Raw genomic sequence first — 26192 nt, forward strand, 5'->3', positions numbered from 1 at the left:
CGCGCCTTCCGGCGCGGGAGAGCCCGCTGGCCGCCCGGACGCGCGCTCCCGGAGAAAGGCCGCGAGGGCGGGGCTTGGGGCCGCGCGAGGCTATTTCCTCACCCAGTGGTCAGTCGGCACCAGAGGCCGCGCGGGGGCCCGTGCGGAGTGCCACATGGGTTGGCGGGCACCGAAGCAATGTAGTGCGGGAAGCCTACGGCCCACACGGGGGAAGGATGTGCCAGCTAACGAATATTTCACCACAGCCCACACGCCTAGGAAAGGGAATTTGAGAGCGCGTGGGGGAGGGGCGGAGAGAGCTGGCGGCTCAGAGAGCATGCTCTGTTCTGAGAGCCGTAAGTGTAGAGCCAGGCATGCGCAGTGAGCTTAGGGTGGGCTGGCGTGAGCGGGCTAATGTGTTTATCCGGTTCTCTGGGTGGGCGGTCAAAGCGCACGCGTAAGGGCGAAAGGCGGTGGAGTCGGGTGATGGGTTGCGCATGCGCTGAGAGCGCTGGTAGCTCGGGCGGGCGTGGAGGGGGCTCTTAGAGGAGAAGCAGGGGAAAAGGGAAGCGAAGGGAAAGGGAAGAGCGGGGGGAGGGGGTGAGAGTGTGCTCTGCGCATGCGTGCGAGCGCTAGCGACGACGGCGGCGGGGGAGTCTCGGGGATGACAGTGGCTTTGCCCGTTGGGGTAACGGTCGTCGTCGCCGGCCGGGCCTGAGGCGCCGTACAGCCCGCGGGATCCATTACGGTCGTAGCATCCCGGGCCCTGCCGAGTTAGAGCGGCGCGTGGAGTCGGGGTGAGGGCGGCGAGGCGCGGGGGAGGGGCCTGCAGCGGGGCCTTGCCGTGTGCGCTGGGCGGCGGCGGCGGGGCCTGGCGGTGTGAGCGCTCGCCTCAGCCTCGGCCGGGCGTGCGGCGCTGCTGGCGGCGGCGGCCGTGGTGCTTAGCGGAGGAGTCATCTGTGTGTGCGGCGCCGAAAAGATGGCCGGGCAGTGAGGGGGCGGTGCTTGCGCCTGGTGACCCCGGAGTGTGCGACTGAGGAGCTAGGGGCGCCGCCGCGGCCCGCCGGGCCTGCTCCCCGCCCCCTCCCGCCCGCCGGCGGCGGCCCGCGCACTTCCTCCCCGGCCCTCCCCTCTCGGGCGGGGGCCTCTCCGGCCCGCCTCGCTACTCCAGGGAACTGCGGGCTGCAACCGCGGGGCGGAGAGCCAGGGCGCAGTCTGGGCCCTGCGTCCGATATGGCGAGAGCGGCGGCGGCATTCGCCTGCCGCAGCAGCAACCTCCGCCGCCGTCGCGGCTTCCTGCTCTAGATCGGGGAAACCGACGCCCGAGCCTTCGTCCTTGCAGTCGTCGCTGCCTCCGCGCCGGGCGCTGCGATGGAGTAAGCGGCCTCGCCGCCCGGGAGAAGCGTGCCGCCCCTCGGACCCGGCCGGGCCTGCTCCGCGCCCGCCAGCACGCCCTGAAATGCATCTGGAGCGAAGGCCGCCCGCCGAGTCGCGGGGCTAGACTGAGCGCCGAGTTCTGCGCTCCGCCGCCGCTCCGGACGAACTCGAACGCTGGTCTCGCGCTTGCTCGCTCGCTTTTTTTTTTTTTTTTTTTTTTTTTTTTTTAATTTGGTCTGCAAGTCTCAGGGACGAGGAGGGGCGCCAAGGCCCCATGTGTGGGAGGATTGCTTCAGCTTCACAAACTTGCGCGGATTTTGGTTACTTCTTTGGCCAGTGGTTCTGCTCTGATTTCTTCCGAATTGTTGCAAATTCGCCATTGTTCCCTGGCTGCTTACAAAGTTTGATCCGGAATTTCTTTTCAACCGGGAGCCACTGGTGTCGAAGTGTCTGCAATGAACCCGGTGAATGCTACTGCTCTCTACATTTCCGCGAGCCGCCTAGTGCTCAACTACGACCCCGGAGACCCCAAGGCGTTTACAGAGATTAACAGGCTCTTGCCTTACTTCCGACAGTCCCTCTCGTGCTGTGTTTGCGGTGAGATGCTTTTTATTGTTCCCTTTTCAATGCTTGTTTTTAAAAAAAAGCCTTCTGGGGTAACGTGAATGATTTGACTGCATGGTAGTTCGATTTAAGCTTTTGTTATTTGTGCGGTAGTGTACAGCCATTAGTTTTGAAGCTCTCCCTGGGACTTTGCCTTGCGTTTCATAAAGGCAAGAACCCTTTCAAAACCTCTTTGTACGGTGGCCTTAATGTTCAGAACCGTTTACTTCTTGGTTCATCCGGTGATGACGATTTAAGTGTGGTTGAGATATGCATGCACAATGCTAGTTTTTTTAAACCTTTGCTGCAGGAACTGATTGAGTACCTACCGTGGTTGAACGTGGTTAAGCATGGTTAAGGCATGCACATGTGGCGTGTTTGCACTTCCCCAAGCTGGCGTTTTGTGGGGGTGGTGGTATAATCTGATGCACCCACAGCCAGATTACTCGGTGCGGAACTTTCTCCCAGGTCCTTCAACAAATGCCTTGAGTCAGGGAAGACGATGGTACTCTTTAAGCGCTGCTTAGGTGTTGTGATTTTCACCAATTGTTTCTTATTTTGTAGTTTTAATATACTGTGACCTGTTACAGGGTTATTTTAGATGTTTTTATTCAAAAGTGTTAACCCGTGGTGGGTTGGAATCTTTTAATTATTTTTAAGAGGTGAAAAGAGATATACTAAATTGTTTAATTGAAATATCTCCAGAGGTGATAATTTGTGTTAACCCTGCATATGTAATTATGTACATGCTTTGCAAAAAATCTAGAATGAAACGTTGATACAAAGGAAAGCGCGAATATACCCCAAATTTTGAGGTTTTGTCAGTCCAGTTGTGTGGTCAGAATTTGAGAAGTTTAGGCACTTTCAAGCTTCCGCATCATTTAAAATTAGGTAAGGGAGAGTAATTTCTTAATAGTTAGTGACCAAAGGAGTAAGTAGTATGCAAGATTCATCGGCATTTTTTTGTGTAGCTCTGGAGCAAGATACTAAAGGGGTGCAGAAGAGGTGAATGTTGTATTTTTTGCATGTCAGATACTTCATCTCATAAACTGAGTGAGTTAGTGACTGAGCAAGTTAGTGGTTAAGCATAGCTATGACAGGTAACGGAACTTAACACCTTTATAGCGAAGTAGTGGCCCAGGGCAAATCACTTAACTGCCCTGGGCCTCAGTTTCTTGATGTGTAAAATGAGAACTTTGGGCTAGATTCAGTTACCTTGCAGTTTAAAATTTACAAGGGCTACATAGTATGGAGAATTTCACAGTACGCTACCCCCTACTTTCTCTCTCACACACACACACACACACACACACACACACACACGTTTTTTGGGGGGTTGTGCTGGGGATGAAACCCAGGGCCTTGGGCATGCTAGGCAGACACTCTGCTGCAGAGCTGCATCCCCCTTTTATGGAGTGCTTTTTTTTTTTTTGCACAATAGCTTTTGGTGGTTTGAGAACTGAGGAGACGCTGTCTTAGCTTCCTTCTCCACAGATATATATTCTCTCTCTCTCTCTCTCTCTCTCTCTCTCTCTCTCTCTCTCTGAGGAAGGTAATGGTGTTGTTGTGGTAAAGTAGGAAAAAGAGCATAGGGCAGTCCACCCTGTCCTGCTGAAACAGCTGTACTGAGTGGTGTCATTATCAGGTAGCACTTGCAGATCTGGTAGGTCCCCATTTTACTACGTGGGTGGGATTGATATTTGTTATTTTAAATTCTTACCTGTAGCTTCAGGTTAGTGGTGGTCTAATTGAACATTTTCCCAAATTCTAACTTGGATTTTAAAAAGTGACTAAACTGGGCTTGATGATGTGTGCCGCAATCCCAGCCACTTGGAAGGTTGAGGCAGGAAGATGACAAGTAGCAGGCCAGCCTGGGCAATTTAGCAGGATGTCTTAGGGTAAAAAACAAAAACAGAAACAAATACAGATAAACAAAATGGGCTGGGCAGGTAGCTCAATTGTAGAGCACTGGCTCTGGGTTCAGTCGCCAGTATGGGGGACAGGAGTGGGGTTGGGCATTAAATATGAAGCTACACTTAAAAAAAAGTCCAACTGCAACTTTAAAAAAAGCAGGCAACATGAGGGGAATTTTTTCTGACCTCAGTACTTCGTAATTATTCCTTCTTGTTCAAGCCTCCCTCATCATCCTATGGAAGAGATTCGTAGATTGTAGTCTCCCTTATAATTTAGTGACTGGCATGAAATTTTAATAAGATGACTGTAAGTTCAGTTCTTTTACTCCCAAGTGTCTGTAGTTGTCATGAAAGAAAAAAAAAAGTTTAGTTGAATTCAGCTCTATGATTAAATTTTTACCAGGTTCTGCCTTAGACTTTTTTTTTTCATGACTTGGAAGCATAAACTCATTAATATAAGGCATGCATGTGCATTATTATGAAAATAATGAATATGTAAAAATAAAGGTTCAGTCTATTTTGGTATTATAGGAAGTTTATTTCAACAGGTCCTCTAATGTTTGATTTAGTCCTACCTTTTCAGTTTTGTAGTCAACTATGCTCTTATATAATTTCTTTTTCAGCCAAATGTTTTTGCCTTTTCAAACATCCTTCATATCTTCCTCCTCTTTTCCTATGTTCCTTGAAGTTTATTCTTTCTAAGATATATTCCTTTTCTCCAAAGGTGTCTAATTCATTAACTCCTTTCTGAGTGAATTCTTTCTTGTTCCCTTCAGCAAAAACTTGTCTCTTTGTCCCCCGAACCTCTGTGATCCTTTGTTACAGTTATAAGGTACTTATAATTCCTTTCAATGCAGTTTTTATATCTGATTCTTTTGGTATACTTAATAAACTTAGGGAAAGTACATTTTTATGCTCCTCCTGTTTTACCCTCTCCTTTTTAGTGACTTGGCATGGAGTTTTCTGCCCTCATCCCTTCCAGGACTGGGGATTGAATCCAGGGCAAGAGCTCTCTACCTTTGAGCTATGTCCCTACCCCTTTTTTGTAGTTTATTTTGAGACAGGGTTATGCTAAGTTGCCCAGGTTGGCCTTGAACTTGCCATCCTCCTGCCTCAACCTTCCAAGTCTCTGGGATTACAGGCATGTACAACCACACCTGATGGCACGTGAGTTTTTATAGAAGGATTCAGGGGAAGAAAGTGAAAGAAAGAGAAGATAAAAGGCCTAAACATTTTGCAGTTAGGTTTAAGTCTTGACTTTCTACTTACTGTGTAGGCAAGTTGATTTAACTTTTTGCCTCAGTTTCCTTCATCTGTTATGTTTATATCTCCAAGTTTGTATTGTGTGTGAACTTATTAAATGACTTGAAAAAACTTTTTGAATTCACGAGAACAAATCTATAGACCCAGTGACTGGTGTTTATGAAGTGCTTACCCCATCTTTGAACAGAAGTAGAGGAAGGTAGAAGCAGGTGTGGGAAGAGACTGCACTGTCAGGTCAATTATTGTCAAACCTAGATATTTGCTGGAATTACAGAGTTTTTTGAATCATTGTCCTTTGAAATGTTAATTAGCCGATTATCACTTTGTTTTTCATCTGCTGTGTATATTCAGACCTTTGGAAGCATCTAGTGAATGGGATATCGGTGCTCCAGAGAATTATTGTTCTTTCTAGGCCACATAAACAGTGACCAGAACAATCACCATGGGTACCTTTTTTAAGCGTAACTTGTTCCTCTTTTATATGTCAGACTAGAATTTCTTTTCCTTTGGTGTGAGAATTGATAAATTATGCCCTAGAGATTTTCAGTTTACATTAAACTTCTAAGTCTTCAAACGATAAATGTGATATGTAGAGTCAAGTCCTGTTAGAAGTGGGGTTACTCTTGGAGATACTTGGAGTCCTGAAAATCATTTTGGTCAGATGTCTTCTCAGGTACATGAATATTTTCCTGGGGTTTTAGTTAAGAGTATAGAAACAAAGTGATTTTAGTTTTGAATTTATTGAATAGTTGTGAACCTGTTAAACATGTAATTCTTCACATTAAAATAGGGAAGGAACTGGAGATTGTTTCCCACTGACATAGGATGATATTTGATTACCAGCTTTTTGTTTTGCATGTTAAGGACTTAAAAAGGGATCATCTTTTCTTATTACTGCTTCTCTTACCTTCTGCTGAAAGGTAGGTGGTTCCTTGCGGGTGGGATCAGTCCTTGGCTTGTTCACCATTGTACCCATTTTTGATAGTGTGTGGCTTAGCAGGTCTTCATTTGTTGTTGAAAGGGTAAGTGCTTTTCCTGTTGAAATGAGAACTTTTCAGCATCATGGGAATAGTAAGGACATGCTTTCAGAATAAAGAATATCCTTTAAAGTTAAACAGATGTAGCTTTATAAAAGACTTTTTTATTTTTCTCTCTTTTACTGTTACTGTAAAAACTGTTGTGGGGACTGGGGTTGTGACTCAATGGTAGAGTGCTTGCCTAGCATGTGTGAGGCACTGGGTTCGATAATCCACACCATAATAAATGAATAAAATAAAAAGGCCTATCAACATCTAAAATAAAAAAGATATTAGCAAAGTTTATTAAAAAAAAAAACAAAAAAATAAACCATTGTGGATCTTCATTTAATTTAGTAGAATAGCCATACAAGGATTTTTAAGTTCTAGAATTCTGATTTTCTTGTAGCAGAAATTCTTTGCTTTGTACCTGAACAAACAATAATTTATAGTAAGTCTTCTAATATGTAATTTGAATATATAACCTTGAGTGACTTAAACTGTTTCTTTTAAATGGAAGCTAGATTAAAAACCATTTGGATAATTGTATATGTTATGTTGTTAGTGTTTTATGTTCTTGCATTTTTCTCAAGCAGAAATTCATTTGATTCCTAAAATTTTATTTTTCTTATACTTTCAAATCACTTTTTTGTGGTAAACATATAATAGTATTTATCATCTTCATCATTTTATATACTGTATAGTATATACTCACATATTGTGAAGTAGATCTCTAGACCTTTTTCATTTTGCAAATTTGAAACACTATACCTGCTAGCAGCAACTGTGTATTTCCCATTATGCCCAGACTGGTAATCGCCATCCTCATTTCTGTTTTTATAAATTTGGCAACTTAGGCACTTGATATAAATGGAATCATACAGTTTGTTTTTGATTCACTTATTTCACTTAGTATTATGTCCTTAAGTTTAGTCCTTTTGTCAGGATTTCCTTTTTTTTTTTTTTTAATTTAATATTTTGTGTTGAGGCAAGGTCTTGCTAAGCTGTTCAGTGCTTTGCTAAGTTGCTGAAGCTGACTTTGACCTTGTGATCATCCTGCCTCAGTCTCCCAAGTTGGTGGGATTATAGGCATGCACCACCACACTTGGCTCAGACTCTTGTCTTAAAAAAAAAAATTCTTCTGGAATTTTAGCAATGTGTTACTGGAGCTTGAGAGAGTGGTCAGGTGCTTGGAATAAGTTGCAGGTAAGATAGGAATTAGAATGGACGAAGTGTGGATCTGTGGAGAATGAAGAGAAGAATGGGACAGTGTTGAATAATTTTATGGTGCCTGGGATTAGGTTAGTGAGGAAATGTTACAGGAAATATGTTTAGGAAAGGTGTATTCTAAAATTTTTGTTTTATGCTCTTCCCTGGAAATTGATTATTAAAAAAATACTTTTAGTTGTAGATGGACACAATACTTTTATTTTATTCATTTATTTTTATGTGGTGCTGAGGATCGAACCTAGTGCCTTACACATGCTAGGCAAGTGCTCTATCACTGAGCTACAATCCCAGCCCTGGAAATTGATTTTTTAATAATTTTATATACTATTGAATGTAGCAAAACAAGTTGTCTTCTGAGGTTGTACTTGGGCTTGTGGTTCTCAGTCTCAAATTGATTTGAACATCTACCCCTTCCCTTTTTTACACTTCTTTTTTTCTTTGTTTATTTGTGTCAATAACTTGCTGTCCCTAAATTAATACCTTCCTGCCTTGATTTCTCACAGATGACTCATAGAAAGTCTATTTGGTAATGTTTATATATGAATAAGTTTGTTTCAGTGAGTTATGGTGTACTTTCTATATTTATCTTTTATCTTAAAAAGCAGTATTTAAAAATCTTTATTCTGATTTCTTTTATGCTTTTTTTTGTATCCAACAGCCATTCTTGACTTTTTCATAGCCATTGCTTCTCTGTTTTTTTTTTTTCCTCTTAAAAAAGAGGGGGCTGGGGAGATAGCTCAGTCGGTAGAGTGCTTGCCTTGTAAGCACAAGGCCCTGGGTTCGATCCCCAGCACCCAAAAGGCTCTTTTGTTTCCATTGTTGGGAAATGAATTTCGATTTTTTTTTTTCATCTTAATTACTGTGACCTGGACAGTTATCTTTTGCTTACTTTTACTCAGTTGCAGGGTTTTCATTCATTGTCTTCCTACATCAGAAACCTTTGTGATCTTTTCAGTTTGGAGTCTGCTGTTTTTCAACATGGCCATTTGATTTTCGTGTGTGCTTTTAGTTGTATAGCGGTATCTGTCCATTTTCTTTCTTTTTTAAAAATATTCTTGTAGTTGTAGATTGTCTATTTTCTTTATTGCTATAGCCCACAGAAAAATGTGCATTTAAAATGTTGTCTGGTTTCATATATGAAAATAAACTGCTTTCTGGCAAAGTTGGGTGATTGTAAAATTGTGCAACAGTTAAAGCCACTCAGAAAGTGGGATTAGAGGATCCACTGTGTAACCTAAAGGTATTTGATCTATGAATCCTCGTAAACACTATTAAATTTGTGCCTGACGTACTGAATTTTGGGTCTCTGGTCTTATATAATCTGGGGATCAAGGTTTAGAAGACACCATACAAATTAAGGTTTCTCCACCCCCATTCATTGTATTGGGGATTGAACCCACAGGTGCTCTACCACTGAGCTATGTCCCCAACCTTTTTTATCTTTTGAGATGGGAAGAGCATAAAGACCTGGAACTTGCCATCCTGTGCCTCCCTAGTAGCTGGGATTACGGGTGTGCATCTGCCTGAGTAAGACTTTCTCATCTGATGAATTTCTGTATCTCCTTTGTAGTTCATGAATTGTCCAGCCTGTGACTGAACATATTCAGCTTTTGACATTGGGTGTGAGTGCAGCACCTCCAGTAACTGAGGGGTCTCTGAGGGGTCTTTTCATGGTTTCATTGGGCTTATTAACTTAGTTTTTTATATAGATCTTGCTAGGAGGATATTACTAGATTATTCCTGGTGAAAATTTAGTCTTCTGGAACAAGTCAGAAAGCCTTTGATAAAATTTGTCCTCCAACTATTGGAAAACTTTTTATGTCTTAGAAGATAGGCATCACTCAGTTCCTGTTCTGGCAATATTATAGTTTTACTTTTCTCTAAAAAAATGTGGATTTGGTCAGGCATGGTAGTGCACACCTGTAATCCCAGCAACTCGGGAGGCTGAGGCAGGAGGATTCAAGTTCAAAGCCAACCTCAGCAACTTATTGAGGTCCTAAAACAACTCAGGGAGACTCTGTCCCTAAATAAAATATTAAAAGGGCTGGGGATGTGGCTTAGTGGTTCAGTGCACCTAGGTTCAATCCCTGGTACCAAAAAAAAAAAAAAAAAAAAAAAGGGTTTTTCTGCCTACTTCCACAGTATTTTAGATATGGACATATGTAATTAACTGCATCTGGAGACTTGGACAAATTATGTAATTTTTCTGTTTTGTTTATAAGAAAAAGTTGTTGGATTATAACAGAAAATAGGGCCAGGCACAGTGGTGTGCACCTGTAATCCCAGCCACTTGAGAGACTGAGGTAGAGGGGATGACTTGAACCTAGGAGTTCAGGACCAATCTGGGCAACATAGCAAGATCCTGTCTCTTAAAAACAAAACACCCCCAGAAATTTGGTTGTGAATTTGACTAACTTTTAAAACTTGATTAAAAGTTTACCAAGTTAATGGCCATTGTTTCAAAATCTTAAAATTCACATAAAATTCAGATTTTGGGTACCTTCCGGAAAATTGTTAGGTCTTGCAACAGTGGGTGGACATTTTCTCATGGTACGGCATCATTGACTAGAGATGAGGTTTTCCCCTTTGGGTTTTAGGGGTATGTTCTCTAGTTTGCCCTTGGTCATAATACCTAGTTTTTGTCATTTTTTTTTTTTTTTTTAATTCCCCTTTACTGAATTGCCCCTGTAAATATTTGGTTTATAATCCTGATGAATGGAGTATTTATAAAAGTCCTTTCTTGTGCTCTGGACATTATTTAGAGCCATAGGATTTTTTTTTTTTTTTTTTTTTTTTTTGTAGACAGACACTGTATCTTCATTTTACTTATTTGTATGTGGTGCTGAGGATCGAACCCAGTACCTCATGCGTGCTAGGGAAGTGCTCTGCTACCAATCTACGACCCACTCCTAGAGCCATAGGATTCTAATGTTGAGAACTTGAATTATGTTTTGAAATCTTACCTGGAGAAAGAATTAGGATTGCTTTTCCTGTTTGTGTCAGTCAGGGAATAGTTATTGGTTCACAGCGTTTCTGGTTAGTTGCAACATTTTCACAGGTTGGTTATTCAAATCCTTTATAAAATCTTTACTTAGTTTTGTCAGTTGTTGAAAGTGGTATTGAAATCTGACCATAATTTTGGTTTTTGTCAATTTCTCTTGGGGGTTTTATCAGCTTTTGCTTCATGTATTTTGAAGCTATTGTTAGGTGTATAAAACATTTTTGAACATGTAGACTATAGTTATGACATCTTTTAACCTTCTTGTCTGCTAGTTCTATTATCTGCCGTTTTTTTAACCTTTATTTATTCATTTTATGTGGTGCTAAGGATCGAACCCAGTGCCTCACACGTGTGAGGCAAGTGCTGTACCACTGAGCCATGATCTCAGCCCTTATCTTTGTCATTTTTGGGTTTGCTTTTTTTTTTTTTTTTTTTTAATATGTTTTAGATGTTGATAGACCTTTATTTTATTAATTTATTTATATGTGGTGCTGAGAATCAAACCCAGTGCCGTACTCATGCCAGGCAAAATCTACCACTGAGCCACAACCCCAGCCCCTGGATTTGCTTTTGATTGATTTTTTTTTTTTTTCTGCTTGTTATGTATTATTATTATTATTTTTTTTCTTTGCATGGTTGATTTTGATTGAATGTCAGATATTGTTTTGTCTTGTAGGTAAATTTCTCTTTGTTGTATATTCTCGTTTTATAAATATTCTTTTTCTTTTTTTTTTTTTTTTGCGGTGCTGGGGATTGAACCGAGGGCTTTATGCTTGCAAGGCAGGCACTCTAGAACTGAACTATATCCCAAGCCCTGTAAATATTCTTGAGCTTTGTTTTGGAATGAGGTTGTTACTTGAAGACTAACTTTAAAATTTTTTTTTTTTAATTGTAGATGAACACGATATTTTTATTTTTTTATGTAGTGCTGAGAATCAAACCTAGTGCCTCACATGTGCTAGGCAAGTGCTCCACCAGTGAGCCACAACCCCAGCCCAGAGACTGACTCTTAAAACTTATTTTTTACATTGTTGGGAATTGCACCTCGTGGCACTCTACCACTAAACTATATCCCCACCCCTTGTTAAATTAAAAAAAATTTTTTGAGACACATTTTTGCCAAGTTATGCATGCTGACCTGGAATTTGTGCTCCTCCTGCCTCAGCCTTCCCAGTAGCTGGGATTACAAATATGTGCCATCTTGCCTGTTGATTTTTTTGATACTTGTTTTTAAACTTTTGCTAGGACTTGAGCAGCCTTTAGTCTAGGGAGTAATTTTCCTACACTGTTAAAGCAAAAACCTTGTGATAACATAGTTTTTCACTCTGGGTGGTGGAAACACGAATTATTCTACTGATGCTGAGTTATGGGGATTGTTCTTTGCTCCTTTCTGGGAAATTTCTGGTAGTTACCTCATATGTGTATGCTAATAAAAATCTAGCTGAAGACTTGAGGAGAAACCATGTGCAAATCTCTTTTTTTTTTCTGTGTAACTCTCTAATCTGTGGTACTGTGCCCTGAGACTTCCAGATGGACTCTCACTCAGCTCAAGGAGACCCTCAGGTTTTTATCTAGTTTCTCTGTGCTTTGACCTGAAACTGTCTCTGGTTTGTAAGCTGTGACAGTTGCAGGGCTCATCTTGTCACCCACTCAGGGGTCACTGTCCTGTCCTGCTTGTTGCTAAATGTTTGTAAATCATTATTTTAAACTGGTGTTGAAATTGTTTAGGCAGTAGGGAAATCCGTTTCCATTTTGTTGGGAATCAGGTAAAATCACCTTCCATACTTATGCTATCTCACATAGAGCTATTAGCCATATGTGACAATTTAAGCTTTATTTCCTTAAAACTAAAATTTTAATCTAGTTTTTTAGTTGTACTTAGCTACATTTTCAGTGATGAGTAGTCACATGTGGCTACTGGCTATCTTATTGGGCATTGCAGATATATAACATTTTTATCATACATAAAGTTCTAGACAGTGTGTTACAACAACTAAAGAATTTTAAGAACTATAGAACTATTGCTCTTGGCAGCTATGGGAGCATTGAAAGATGCTTTCAGTGTTTTGTTTTCATTTCAAAATTGTCAAGTTTTGATTTTAGAACATTGGGCAATGTTTTTTTTTTTTTAATGTGGTGCTGGAGATTAGAACCCAGGGCCCCTGGGCAATGTTTTAAAAAACATTTTGATGGAGTTATGAACAGATTATTGGAGCTTAGTTATCATTTACAGTTTTCTCTGCAGTGAATTGGGCTTAAGTAGGCATTCCACAGGGTTCCTGTAGTAAAAGACTTCTATAATTAAAAAAAAAGCAAGATAAAAGCAATTTATTTTTCTTCCTTTAAAATGAATTGTAAATGAGGGCTGGAGAGATAGCTCAGTTGGTAAAGTGCTTGCCTTGCAAGCACAGATCCCTGGGTTCGATCCCCAGCACCGCAAAAAAAAAAAAAAAAAAAAAAAAAAATTGTAAATGAGATATAAAATTTGAAAAGATGTCAGATGAGCACTAGGACAAGCAGTGATCCTATAATAATGGTGAAATTTCTGTCGGCCATCCATGATAGCTTATAATTGTTTGGTCATGTATTTTGTTAACTTGTAGTCGTATTACAGTTTTTCATATAATCCAGTGTACCACTGTTTAGAGATAAGAGCCAATAAGGAAATTAAGTTGATATTGAAAGACTAGATAATGAACATAAAATGTAATGAGTCTAAATATTTGATTCATTATTATTATCCTTTCCTCTAAGTTGTTTGTGTTAAACTAATATCCTGTATCTTAAAGTATTAGTAATATTTTTTCCCTTTTTTAAAATTTTTATTTTTACAGACAGCATTTTGATTTATTATACCCAAATGGGGTACAACTTTTTATTTCTATGGTTGTAGCTGTTAATATTTTTAAAAGTCAACCTAAAAAGAAAATGAAATGCTAACTCTGTAAACTTTAATTTTCGAGAATAAAAGACATTTATAATTGCATTATATGAAGTATTTGCAGGGGCTGGGGAGATAGCTCAGTTGGTAGAGTGCTTACCTTGTAAGCACAAGGACATGGGTTCGATCCCCAGCACCAAAAAAAAAAAAAAAAAAAAGATTCATTGAAGTATTTGCAGATACTCATTGAAGCCATTACAAAACTCATTACTTAGTAACAAAGCACAAAAATGGTTAACAAAAAATTTTAGTTAAAAAATATCAGAATTCCAAATAACAGCTCACATAATGTGGTTTGTCTCTGCATAATACATTGATTTAGCTTTTATTTCTATTTTTTTATTTTGGTATTGGTGATTGAACCCAGGGTTGCTTTACCACTAGCTACATCCCCAGCTCTCTTTCTCTCCCCCCCCCCACTTTTTTTTTTTTTTGGTGGTGCTGGGGATTGAACCCAGGTCCTTGTGCTTGCAAGGCAAGCACTCTATCAACTGAGGTATATCCCCAGCCCCCCCAGCTTTTTTTTGTATTTTATTTAGAGACAGGGTCTCACTAAATTGCTTAGGGCCTAAGTTGCTAAGGCTGGCTTTGGACTTGCAATCCTCCTACCTTAGCCTCCTGAGCTGCTGGTATTACAGGCACTCCCAGCCCTTTTAATTTTTTGCGACAGGGTCTCACTAAGTTGCTCAAGGTCTTGCTAAATTGTGGAGAATGGCTTTGAACTTGTGATGTTCCTGCCTCAGCTTCCCAAATTGCTGGGATTGCAGGCATGAGCCCCCCCATACCCGGCTAGCCTGTTTTTAACATTTCTGAGTTATAAATGTTTTAAAGTAGCTATATCACCAAAATGCATTTTTAAAAATTAATTTAGAGATAAAACAAGTTGTTACAGTTTTGTTAGTGGAAGTAAAAATTTAGCTTTGTATGCTTTATTAAAATGAACTTTATAGCACATTTTTGTGCATACTGATTAAAAAGGTTTTTTACTTAAAAACCACTTTACATTTTCTGACTTACGTGATAAAATGATTAGAAAAAATTCTCAGGAGGTCTTGTTACTGTGAAAGATGGCTTCAAGGTAAAAAAGAGGGTTAAACTATCTTTAGTGGCTCCTAAACCTGCTTGTATGTCAGAATTTGGGAAGTTTCTGAAGATACACGTTCCCTGGGCAGCATTCTCAAATAACAAGTCACATCTGGAGCATGTTACCTAGATGATGGATGATGGTAGTGCTGACTTGGAATACTGCTTGTGTGAGCTATACGTTTTAAAAAGATCATGTACTAGTAGTTTTAAGCCTTGCTGTCTTCGGCAAGTTTCTTGATGGCTGTAGCATTTATATTTGAAGATGCTAATGTGTTTTGGGATGACATTCCAAGAGGGTAAGAAAGCAGACCTTCAGGGTCCATGGAATACCAGTTAAGGAAATTTGAATCTAGGTTTATATTGATGTATTGATTGTTTGGTTCAGCTGTGATTCAATTAATTGTGATTAATTGGCCAACGTATATTATCTTATTGGTAATGATTTTGAGTGACTGTCATTGCTTTACTAAAATATGAAAATCATGGAACATGAGGAAAGCACTCTAACCACAAACACTCTATAAAAATCTCCCCTGCTTCGTTATTAAGACAAATGATGTCTGGCATTCTAAATGATGTCTGGTATTCTATTTTAATTCTTACAGGAATATGAAATGAGGCATGACTCAAGTTTATGAATATGTTATGGTTCTGAGTGGTTACACATGGACCATTTAATAAGAGTGGTGGTGTTTGGTTTATTTTAATTTATAATGATAATTGACTGATGAAGCTCACCTTCGAACAACCTCCAAACAACTCATTTATTACCCTGAATACCAGAAGTTATTTTGTCATAGTTTAAAAAAATTATCAAGTTACTTCTGACTTTTAACATCACATGTTCAATTAACTTTGACTTGAGCAGCATTCATATTTTCATGCATTGTTTAACTTTCTTTTTCTTTACCTTCAATTCCCTGTAAAATTGGCATGTGTGTTTAGCTGTCACTGGTTTCTTAATATAGTAGTATCTAATTTAACATGATCTAGTGAACTTTATTTTGTCGATGGGCCTTTTTTTTTTTTTTTTGAGGATGAAACCCAAAGAATTCTTTTATTTTTTTAATTTTGATTCATTGTACACAAATGGGGTACAACTATCGTTTCTCTGGTTATACATGAAGAATTCTTAAATGATTCTATTTGGGGGAGATTAACTCATAGGCATTAGCAGAAGCAGGGCTGTGCAGATCCCACTGGGCAGCACTGGGAGATAACCTTATATGTAGACTCCGCACACACCTCCCAATTTCATCAGAAAAGAAAGACAATCTGTGTCCACTTCAAGCCTTTTGACAAAGCAGTTTACAGTTGCCTCACTTAGTAGATACATGAGAGAGACATTTCACTTGGGGTTCAGGTACACGGTGGTTGCCACAATGTGCTAGAGGATCCTTTCCCAGGTTCAGAAACTGAGGCTGAGACTGCACCATTTACAGAAATTTCATCACAAAGATCCTTAAGTGTAATACTTTAAGATGATGGGTTTCACATGAGTTTCTTCTAAGTCCATAGCCAATACAATTTTTCGATAGTTCAACTTAACTTCTCAACAGCGCATGAGGTGGATGTGACCGGACATTACACCATCTCTGCTTTCTCATTCCTGGTAACCACCCAGACCTGCTTGCATCCATCTTTACTCATTTTGGGGTTCCATCCGTTACTTTTAAACTGCCATCTGCAGCTCTGCTTCTCATCTCTGCAAATGCCAGAAAGCCCATCAGCTAAAGCCCGGGGCTGCTCAACGGAGCAGAGCCCACCCGAGCCACCAGGCCTTCCAGACACGCGACTGATCGTGGAAAGCTCGATGGGCCTTTATTTGTTTATATGCACTGCTAAGGATTGAACCCAGTGCCTCACACATGCTAGGCAAGTGCTCTACTACTGAGCTACAACCCCAGCCCAAAGTGAACTTTTAAATAATTACTTGGGCAGGTGATAACAGTACTCTCTATTACTATTTTTAATGGCTAATGGAAACTTTCCTTCCTTGTTTTTAGTTAAAAATGCACATTTTTATGACATTCTACAGTTGTTTTGTACTAGCTATTTTAAAGAAAATAGGTTACAGGTCTGTGAAATCCAGGCGTTTAGGGATATTTACTTACTTATTTGAGACAGGGTCTTGCTGTGTTGCCCACGCTAGCCTTGAATTTGAAATTTTCCTGTCTGTTTTTTGAGTTGCTGAGATTATAGGCATTAGCCACTGCCTGGCTCGATTATGGATACTTCAGTGGGCCAGTGCTATTCTGGGCATAGCTGCTTGAATATTTGTATACTGTAGTTTATTTGAACTTGCTGATTTTTTTTTTTTTTTTTTAAGGCATGTATTTGCTATTTGGTATACTACTAAAGTAAAAACTGAGTGTAAGTCTGAAGGATCAAATTTAAGTAAAGGAACAGATTTAAGTGCCACATAGTCAGAAATTTAAAGAAAAATAAACCTGGTCTAGGACATTCCTCCAGGAGTAAAATGATGCTGTCTTAGGAGGGTTCTCTGATCTCAAATAATTTGTTTCGCCTGAGCTTATTATCCATCTCTGACCCCCATCTGGGGATTGAGCACAAGATGTTCTACTGCTGAGCTACATCCCTGGCCACCACCCCACTCCTCTTTTTTGGGAGACAGGTTCTTGGTAAATTGCCCAGGCTGGCCTTGACTTCGTGATTCTCCTGTATCAACCTCTTATGTCATTGGAATTACAGGTGTGTACCACCACCACACACAGTTTATTATTTTTTATAGTGGTACCATAACCACAAATTTTGCAAGAGGTTTAGACTTCAAAATAAGCTTGCAAAAAACTAGTGGGCACAGGTTTTGTTAGGATGAAAAGTAGCTTTTAGAAACATGGTTTTAATTGTCCAAGAACAGTTAGTTCATTTTGCCCATTTGCTATGTGATAGGATACATATGATGTTTTTATGGTGTAGTTATTTTTTTGCTTAGCTGAGTCCAGATCATTTCCTTGTGATCCTACTATTTGGAAACGTATTATACATGTTAAATTTTGGTGTTTTAATTCAGAGATATAAAAATGGTCAGAAAGTGTCTTAAACGATAGTGGTGGATTCTAGCATATAGCTTGGCATATAGCTGGGCCCCAGGATTTATCTCCATAAGTGTTGGAGAAAGGAGAAAGGTTTTATTAAGTGAAGATAGCCTGAACAATTAACTCTTCATTTGAAAATGGCAGAGAATGGGGATATTTAGATCAGTGGATTGGATTATGAAAGGATTATTGATTGTTCAGGTTGTGTCTGTAGACTTTCAACATTGATGGCCGAGTATATTCTTCCTTTCCCACTTTTTTTTTTTTTTTTTCTTGAAATAGGGACTCCCCAGTAAGCCGGGATTATAGGCATGCACCAGCACACCTGACACAAACATGTTCTTGAGAATTGATCCTCCCCTCCTTTACCATTCCTGCCCTAGTTACTGCCCATCATTGTCAGTACCTGCTCCCATTTTTTTCTTTCCCAAAAAAGGTTTAGTATCTTGGTTAATTATTGACTCTATGGCTTATTTTCAGTGATCATCATTCTTCATATGTGGAAAGAAGCTAAAATTGTCTCAGTGCATGCTACAGATTTAAAATAGCAGAAATAGGATGCTGCCAGATAAATGAATAGTAGGCTAGGAATCAGTAGACTCAACTTCATTGCCAGCAACTAGCTGTATAATCCATGAAAGTCATCTTGGTTAGAATGATACCAAAAAACAAGTGACTTCCAAGGTCGCTCCCAAATCTAATCTTCTATGATTCATTCATTATACATCTGTTAGGTGCCATCTTATGTGCATAGAGACATTAAGAGGTAAATTTCTGACCTTGAGATAGAGCTAGTGAAAGATAACAGTATAATGTGACAAGTACTATAAAAGTGTAAAGTGCTGTTTGAATAAACTGAGGGGAGAGAATTAACGTAATGATTTTTTTAAAAAAATTGACAAATTTTATTTCATTTAAGGAAGCAATGTTTTTGTCACTTATTTTTTTCCCCATTCTTATCCCTTAAGAAGATACCTTTAATGTGAGTTTTTCTGGTTACCTTTATTTTCTGATTATTTTTGTTGGAAAGTAATTTTAGGTTGTGATGAAAAGCATATTTTACTGTTATGTATAAATGTATCATATCTCTTCTGTTTCATGCTGCTCTCCTCAGTGAAAACAGAATGCTACATATTTTTTTAAATTATTCTGTTTATTTTTTATGTTGTGCTAAGGATTGAACCCAGTGTCGCTTGACATATGCTAGGTGAGTGCTCTGCCACTGTGTTACAGCCCCAGCCCAGAGCACTATATATTTTATACCTCTTGGATTCTCTTCTGTTTTTTTTTTCTTTTTCCTCATCATTATTTGGGTAAAACTGGTTAAGATATTACCTTTATTGACTTTCCCCCTTCCAGATATTTTTCTAAGTACTATAAGATTTATTTGAGTTTTCTTGTGGATTTCTTTTTTCTTTTTTTTTTTTTAACTGTAGATGGACAGAATACTTGTTGATTTTTTTATGTGGTGCTGAGGATGGAACCCACTGTCTCCCATATGCTAGGCAAGCGCTGAACTACTGAAGTACAATCCTAACCCCTACTTGTGGATAACTTGACCATTTAAAATTCTGATAACCAATAATGCTTCTTGAACAAATGATAGGATGATTGAAATCATTATCATCGCCTACCTTTGTGCAGTTTTTGATTTCTGATAGTAGCATTTCAGGATGTTATTTATGGGAGTCTTCATTAATTTTCACTGACCTTCACATGTCTCAACAACATGTAATGTTTACATAAAATTACTTTTATTTGAGCTTATTGATTAAACAGTCCTTGCTGAAATTAATAGAAGTATGAGCAAGAGAAGAACTCTGGAGAGGGCATCATGGTAAATACAGAATGTATCAGTTTTCCTTTTACTGAAATTGTTCTCATTGGGACAATTTCTTTTCCACATTTAAACTTTAAAATGAGGTTTTGATTCCCTAGTATTTTTGTTGTTCTTGTCACATTTTAACCTATTATAATTTTTGCTATGGTAGGTTTAATTTTATGGTCTTTGTTATTGCCAGGTCCTATGCTTACACGTTAACAAATTTTGCTAATCATTTTAGCCATTGTTTTTTATTTTTTCCTTTACCCCTGTCTGTACTCCCGTAAATTAAATTTCTCCCAGTACTGAGGTTAGAATATTCTTGGAGTTAAATATCCATCCCACTATTAGAATATATATATATATTAGAATATATATATATATTAGAATGGAGAATGAAAAAAATTTCGATTCAGAAGTGATTAGAACATAATTTATTTGGTAATCTGCATGTCAACATAAAATTTATAGAATGATTTTCTTTTCTTTGTGTGTGTGTGTGTGTGTGTGTTTGTGTGGTTGAGGATTGAACTGAGGGCCTCGAATATGCTAGGCAAGCACTTTAACCACCAAGCTGCATCCTCACCCTGTATGGTTAGCATTTCGAATTTGGTTACCATTTCAAATGTACTGAAGCGAGTGAATTATCAGTTGCTTTGTTCAAATTGGGATCAGCTATGTAATTAGAAGAGCTGGCGATTTGTTTTAAGTTAAGGAGTACCTATCCCTTATATACAGATAGGGGAAAACTGTTTTGAGACCTAATCATAGTTTATTTTGATACTGCGGATCTCAAGTTTATGCTGCTTTGTTAATCTTGATACTAGCTGGTAGTGATTCTTGTTAGGGGCAGAGATGAGGGTGAATGCTAGCCAGTGTAGGTGCTAGCTTTGGCATATTAATTAATAGAGCAAAGCAATAATTTGATCTGTGTTAAATCTGATTAATAAAAGGAGAAACTTACGACCTCATAAGGAGCATGTTGAGCTGGGCGCAGTGGTGCATGCCTGTAATACCAAAAGCATGGGAGGCTGAGGCAGGAGGATCTCAAGTTCAAAGCCAGCCTCAGCAACTTATGGAGGTCCTGTGAGACCCTGTCTCAAAATAAAAAAGAGCCGGGGATGTGACTCAGTGGTTAAGTGCCCTGAGGTTCAGGGATTCTAATAATCCCCTATACCAGAAACAAACAAAACCAGCCAAAAAACCCAAGAGTGTGTTGACTGAGAAAACTTGGAGGGAAAATTTTTTTTTCCCTCAGTGCTGGGGATAAAACCCAGGGCTTTACACTTGCTAGGCAACTGCTCAACCACTGAGCTGCATTGCCAGTCCACAAAATGGTTTTTGTTTTTTTCCATTTTTAAAATAGGTGCATTTTAGTTGTAGTATATAATAGTGGGATTTGTTGTTACATATTCATATGTGTACATGTTATAGCAATATAATTTGACCAATATCATTCCTCCGTGATTTTTCTTTCTCTTTCCTCCTGCTTCCCCCCACCCTCTTCTACTGATCTCTCTTAGATTTTCATGAGATTTCCCTCTCCAGCTTCCACAATTGAGAGAAAACATATGGCCCTTGAGCTTTTGAATTTGGTTTATTTCACTTAACATAATGTTCTCAAGTTTCATGAATTTTCCTGCAAATGATATAATTTCAGTTTTCTGAACTCCATTGTATGTGTATACACCACATTTTCTGTATCCATTTGTCCATTGACGGACACGTAGGTTCCATAGTTGGACTGTTGTGAATTGTGCTACTGTAAACGTGGGCATTCCTGTATCACCATAGTATGATAACTATAGGATGATAATTCTTAAGGATAAATACCAAAGAGTGGTAAAGCTGGGTCATATGGTGATTACATTCCTAGTCCTTTGAGAAATCTTCATACTGATTTCCATAGTGCTTGTACTAATTTACAATCCTACCAACAGTGTAAAAGTATTCCTTTTTTCCATATCCTCTCCAGCAGTTATTATTGTTTGTATTCTTGATGGCTGTCATTCTGAGATGAAACCTCAGTATAGGTTTGATATATATGTATTTCTCTAATTGTTAGTGATGTTGAATATTTTTTTCATATATTTATTGACTATTTGTATTCTTTTGAGAAGTGTCTGTTCAGTTCATTTGCCCATTTATTGTTTTCTAATTTTTAGTTTTTTGAATTCTTTATATATTCTCGCCTGAGAAGATCTGCTAGCATAGATTTTTCTCCCATTCTGTAGGTTCTGTCTTCATATTCCTACATGTTTCCTTTATTGTGCAGAAGCCTCTTAACTTGATGCCATCCCATTTATTAACTCTTGGCATTATTTCCTGAACTATAGGGGTCCTATTGAGAAAGTCATTGTCTGTGCCTATATGTTGGAGTGTTGGCCTTTTAGGAAGTTTTTTCTTTAAGGAATTGCATAGTTTCTGGTCTAATTCTAGGTCTGTGATCCATTTCGAGTTGATTTTTGTGCAGGGTTAGAGATAAGGATTTAGTTTCACTCCTCTACATATGGGTAACTAGTTTTCCCGGCACCATTTGTTTAAAAACACTTGTCTTTTCTCCAGTGTGTTTTTGAAACCTTTGTCCAGGATCAGATGACTTTCTGTGTGGATTTGTCTCTGTGTCTTCTATTCTGTGCTATTGGTCTGTGTGTCTCTTATTATACCACTGTCATGCAGTTTTTGTTACTATAGCCCTGTAGTATAATTTGGAAGTCAGGGAACAAATGTTTTTGATGGTGGAATTAAAGCTCCTTTCTCTTAAAAAACTCTTTTTAAGTTTTTTCACTTGCATTAAAAATCCCGACACCCTCCCCCCCTCGCCCGCTTCCCCACACACACCAGTAGAGCCGTGGGGCTCTACTGCTGAGCTACATACATCCCTAGCTCTTTTTATTTTAAAATTGGGGCTTACTAAGTTGTTCAAAGTGACCTTGATCTTGAAATCTTTCTGTGGTAGCCTCCTAAGTCTCTGGGATTACAGGTATGCACTTGTGTTAAAATCTTAATCTGGTTTTAAAATTATTTAAATCTGGGGGAGTAACTCAGTGGTAGAATGTCTAGTATGCTCAAGGCGCTGGGTTTTTAATCCCCAGCATATCAAAGGAAAAAAAGGTATATTTAAAATCTTGTTAGGTCAGTATTACATCATTTGTTTTAACAGGACACGTGTCACATTCATTTAATTAAAAGACAGCTTGGCTTAGTAAAGAACAATAGTTTATATGAAATGTTGCAGATTAAGAAATCAAGACAGTGTGGTAAGAAAACAGTTACCATAAACGATAATTTTTTAAGGCTGAAAGTATTTAGAGCAAATTTGTTTTTTGAAACTATACGGAACATTAAGCTAAAATAAACCTTTTCTCAATCATTCCCCAGTTTTTATAGTATAGTCTAACAGCTTGTGATAGTTCTCCTTGGTTCAGATTGCCCATCCATTTGATTTTCTAGAATAAGGTGCATTTTTTTTTTTTTGTCATAAAACGCAGTTATTTAGTTGAAGCTATAAAAAAGGCAGTGTATAACTGATAATTAGGAAAGAGTATTTAGAACATTAAAAAATATTTAAAATAGTAGAGGATTTGTATTTCTAAATTTAAGGTAATGGGTGTTCCTTAGAGAAATATAATAGGTGTCTGGTAGTGGTGATCCCAGTTAAGAAAGTCCTGAATCTTTGTCTTTGTTCCTCATATCGCTGGAACTGCTTTCATTGTGCAGTGTAAAAAGAGACCCCTTTAGGAAGCTTTAGAGAGTTGGATGGTTAGATGAATTCATTTAAAAAGTTTCTCTAGACATCTTTTTCATTTTTTCATTTTTTAAAATGTGTGGTTTTGGGCATTGAGCCATGCTAGGTGTTCTGCGACTGAGGTATATCCCCAGCCCACCTATAGACATCTTTATTGGTAGATTAAAATTTTAAAATATCTTAATCTACCAATAAATTGGGATTGGTTGGGAAATCCAGTAGATTATATGAGGCCAGGTGATGCAGGTCCTTAAGAACTCACTGGTGGTTGAGTTAGTGGTTTGTTTGTTTTCTTGCCTATTTTCAATTCTCAATACTAGACATGGTTACTCTTCTAAGACCTTGAGATGAGTACGAGTCCTGTAATTCATTAAGTTCCAAGTTTTCAGTTCTGGGAATATTACAGTGAAATTAACACAGTATATTAAGATAGGTTGGAAATCATAATCTAGAGCTTATATATATCCTTTATTATTAAGAGTGAAAATGCAGATTCTCCTATAAATTGGACACTGGGATAATGTATTTTATTTGTAGAAGCAGTTCTATACATAGGGCACTGGGCAAATACAGTATCTTGGAATGATGGAATAGAATGCCTTAAGGTGCTTGATAGTTTAGGGGAGGTTTTGATTGACAAGATTTGTGAAAGCAGTGATGCAGTTAAAGCAAGAAAAGGGTAATTCTTAGTTATCTATCACTTAGTTTGTATCACTTGAAAATCATAAGGGGTAACAAAATGATAATCAAATTATATCATTCTTCATTTATTAGTTGGATTATTACTATGAGGAGAAACTTCTCATCTATAATTTGGTGATATTGTTCATATGAGTAAATCAGGACAATTACTTATTCCTTTTAATTTACTAGTTTTTAAACCAATAATCTGGTTCACTGGCATCCTGAAATTGATTTTTTTAAATGAACTTCTTTTTGGGGGAGTGCGCTGGGGTACCGGTGATTGAACTTTGGGGCACTCAACCAGTGAGTTACATCCCCAGCCCTGTTTTGCATTTTATTTAGAGACAGGGTCTCACTGAGTTACTTAGGGCCTCGCCAGTTGTTGAGGCTGGCTTTGAACTTGTGATCCTCCTGCCTCAGCCTCCCAAGGTGCTGTGATTACAGCTGTGGGCCACTCTGCCCCTGTAGCTCCAATTTCTTTGAATAGGAAATTGTTTTTCATTACCATTATCCGAATTCATTTGCCACTGAGGTTGGTCCTTGTTTCTAGGCTTTTTTTTTTTTTTTTGGAAGGGGATTGAAATCAGGGGTACCTAACCACCGAACCATGTCCCCCGCCCTTTTTTGTATATTTAAGACAGGTTCTCTCTGTATTGCTTAGGGCCTTGCTAAGGCAGAAGCTGGCTCTGGACTCCATCCTTTTGCCTCAGCCTCTGGAGCAGCTGGAATTACAGACCTAGCTTGTTTCTGAGCTTTTTTAAACAGATAGTGCTGGGAAATAATGTTCATTTTTAAGATGAAAACATAAATTGTGAGTACATTCTGATAAATCTAGTAGAAAGTCATTTTAGGACTACAGGATTTTTTAACTTAACCTTTTCTATCTTAAAACTTGCTTCTCTTATAATAAAATTCAGCTTCTGAAGGGCATTAACATTTATTTTATAGACACCAAAACGTTTATGATTACTGTCAGTATTACTATTAACAATGTAATTAGTGAAAATCAATAAAAATGCAGATCCAAGAATTGAATCACTATCCGTTGTAAAGTCATTTGAAATAGTTAATCTCTGAATGTTTATACCTTCAAATTTGATATAAAATTAGTTCCTTATTTTATTGGTTTTGCTTTTTAGATTTTCTTTAAAAGTTGAGATACATAATTTTTTTTTTTTTTAATAAAACATGGTTTGAAAGTAAACTCTACAAAAATAGGTTAAACTCAAGAACAGTGTATTTCAGTCCCTATTCGTTTTACTTTGTTCTGTCCCTTCCCAAACAGGTAACCAATTAAAAACAAAAATAAAAAGCCCATGATTTGTCCTTCTAAGTGCAGGTGCATGTGTGTGCGCGTTCATGCATACACACACACACACACATACACACACACAAAACAATTGTGCTAAATTAATAATGTTTTTGTCTAGGACCTCATATACAATGGTGGTCCTATAAGAAGAATATAACGTAGCTGAAAAGTTCCTAAGTGAAACTTATTACGTGTTTGCGGATGTAAATAAAACTGTGCTGCATGTTGTACATTTATTTATTTTTTAAAATTTCTTTTGGTTGTAAGTGGATACAATACATTTATTTTATATTTATGTGATGCTGAGGATTGAACCCAGGGCCTCATGAGTACCACTGAGCCACATTCCCTGCCCTCCCCCCCCCCCCGCCCCTTTTGTACTTTATTTTAGAGACAGAGTCTTATGAGTTGCTTAGGGCCTCTGGACCCTCCTTTCTCAGCCTCCCAAGCACACTGGGACTGCAGGTGTGCACCAAGGGGGCCTGGCTCTGTTACCACACTTCTTGGCTAATGTGCCTTTATAGTGACATTTGGAATCTGATGGTGTAAGTTCTCCAGCTTTGTTTTTCAGAATTCTTTTGGCTGTCTTAAGGTACTTTGTGATACCATGTGAATCTTAGAATCAGCTTGTCTCTTGTCACTTTACTTAGATTAAAAAAGAAAAGAAAAAAAAAGGCCCCCCATGAGATCTTGAATTTACAGAATGATTTGAGGAAGATTGCTATTTTGATAATATTGAGAGTACACTTATCTCTCTTTAGATTTTTTACAAATTGCTTTCAGCAGTGTTCTGTGGGTTATGAATGTGGAATTCTTGTGTTTTGTTTGTCTGTGACCTTGCTAAACTTAGTTATTGGTTCAAATAGTTTTTGTGTGTAAAAAATTTTTTTGTATTCTCTTTGTTATAGGATCCTATAATCTGTTACCAAGAGTTTCATAGTTTCATGTCTTTTCCAACTGAATGCCTTTTTTTTTTTTGGAACCTTAACTGCATTGACTAGAACCTTGAGTATAATTTTGAATACAAGTGGCAAAAGCAGTCACTCTTTCCTTGTTCCTGATCTTTGGGGGTGCAAAATAATTTAGTATTTCACCTTTTTAAGTATGATGTTGGCTGTAGGTTAAAGAAATTCGAGTTTAAAGTTTTTAAAATTATGG

General features: G+C 38.5%; 1 protein-coding gene across 2 annotated transcripts in view; it reads left to right on the plus strand.

Annotated features, from left to right (window-relative positions):
- Positions 1-576: 576 nt before the first annotated feature.
- Positions 577-26192, plus strand: part of Msl2 (MSL complex subunit 2) — a 30866-nt gene continuing 5250 nt past the window's right edge. Inside the window, exon 1 of one of the 2 annotated variants that reach the window (XM_047565118.1) lies at positions 577-776. Coding sequence is in view for 1 of the 2 variants with exons in the window: in XM_047565117.1 (XP_047421073.1) it covers positions 1812-1953 (142 nt within the window). In the remaining variant the exon portion in view is untranslated. Of the gene's footprint in view, positions 777-1593; positions 1954-26192 lie in introns of those variants that run through there. The other variant, XM_047565117.1, reaches the window with a different exon arrangement.

This window comes from Sciurus carolinensis, chromosome 9 (assembly GCF_902686445.1).
Source record: "Sciurus carolinensis chromosome 9, mSciCar1.2, whole genome shotgun sequence".
Taxonomy (NCBI): Eukaryota; Metazoa; Chordata; class Mammalia; order Rodentia; family Sciuridae; genus Sciurus; species Sciurus carolinensis.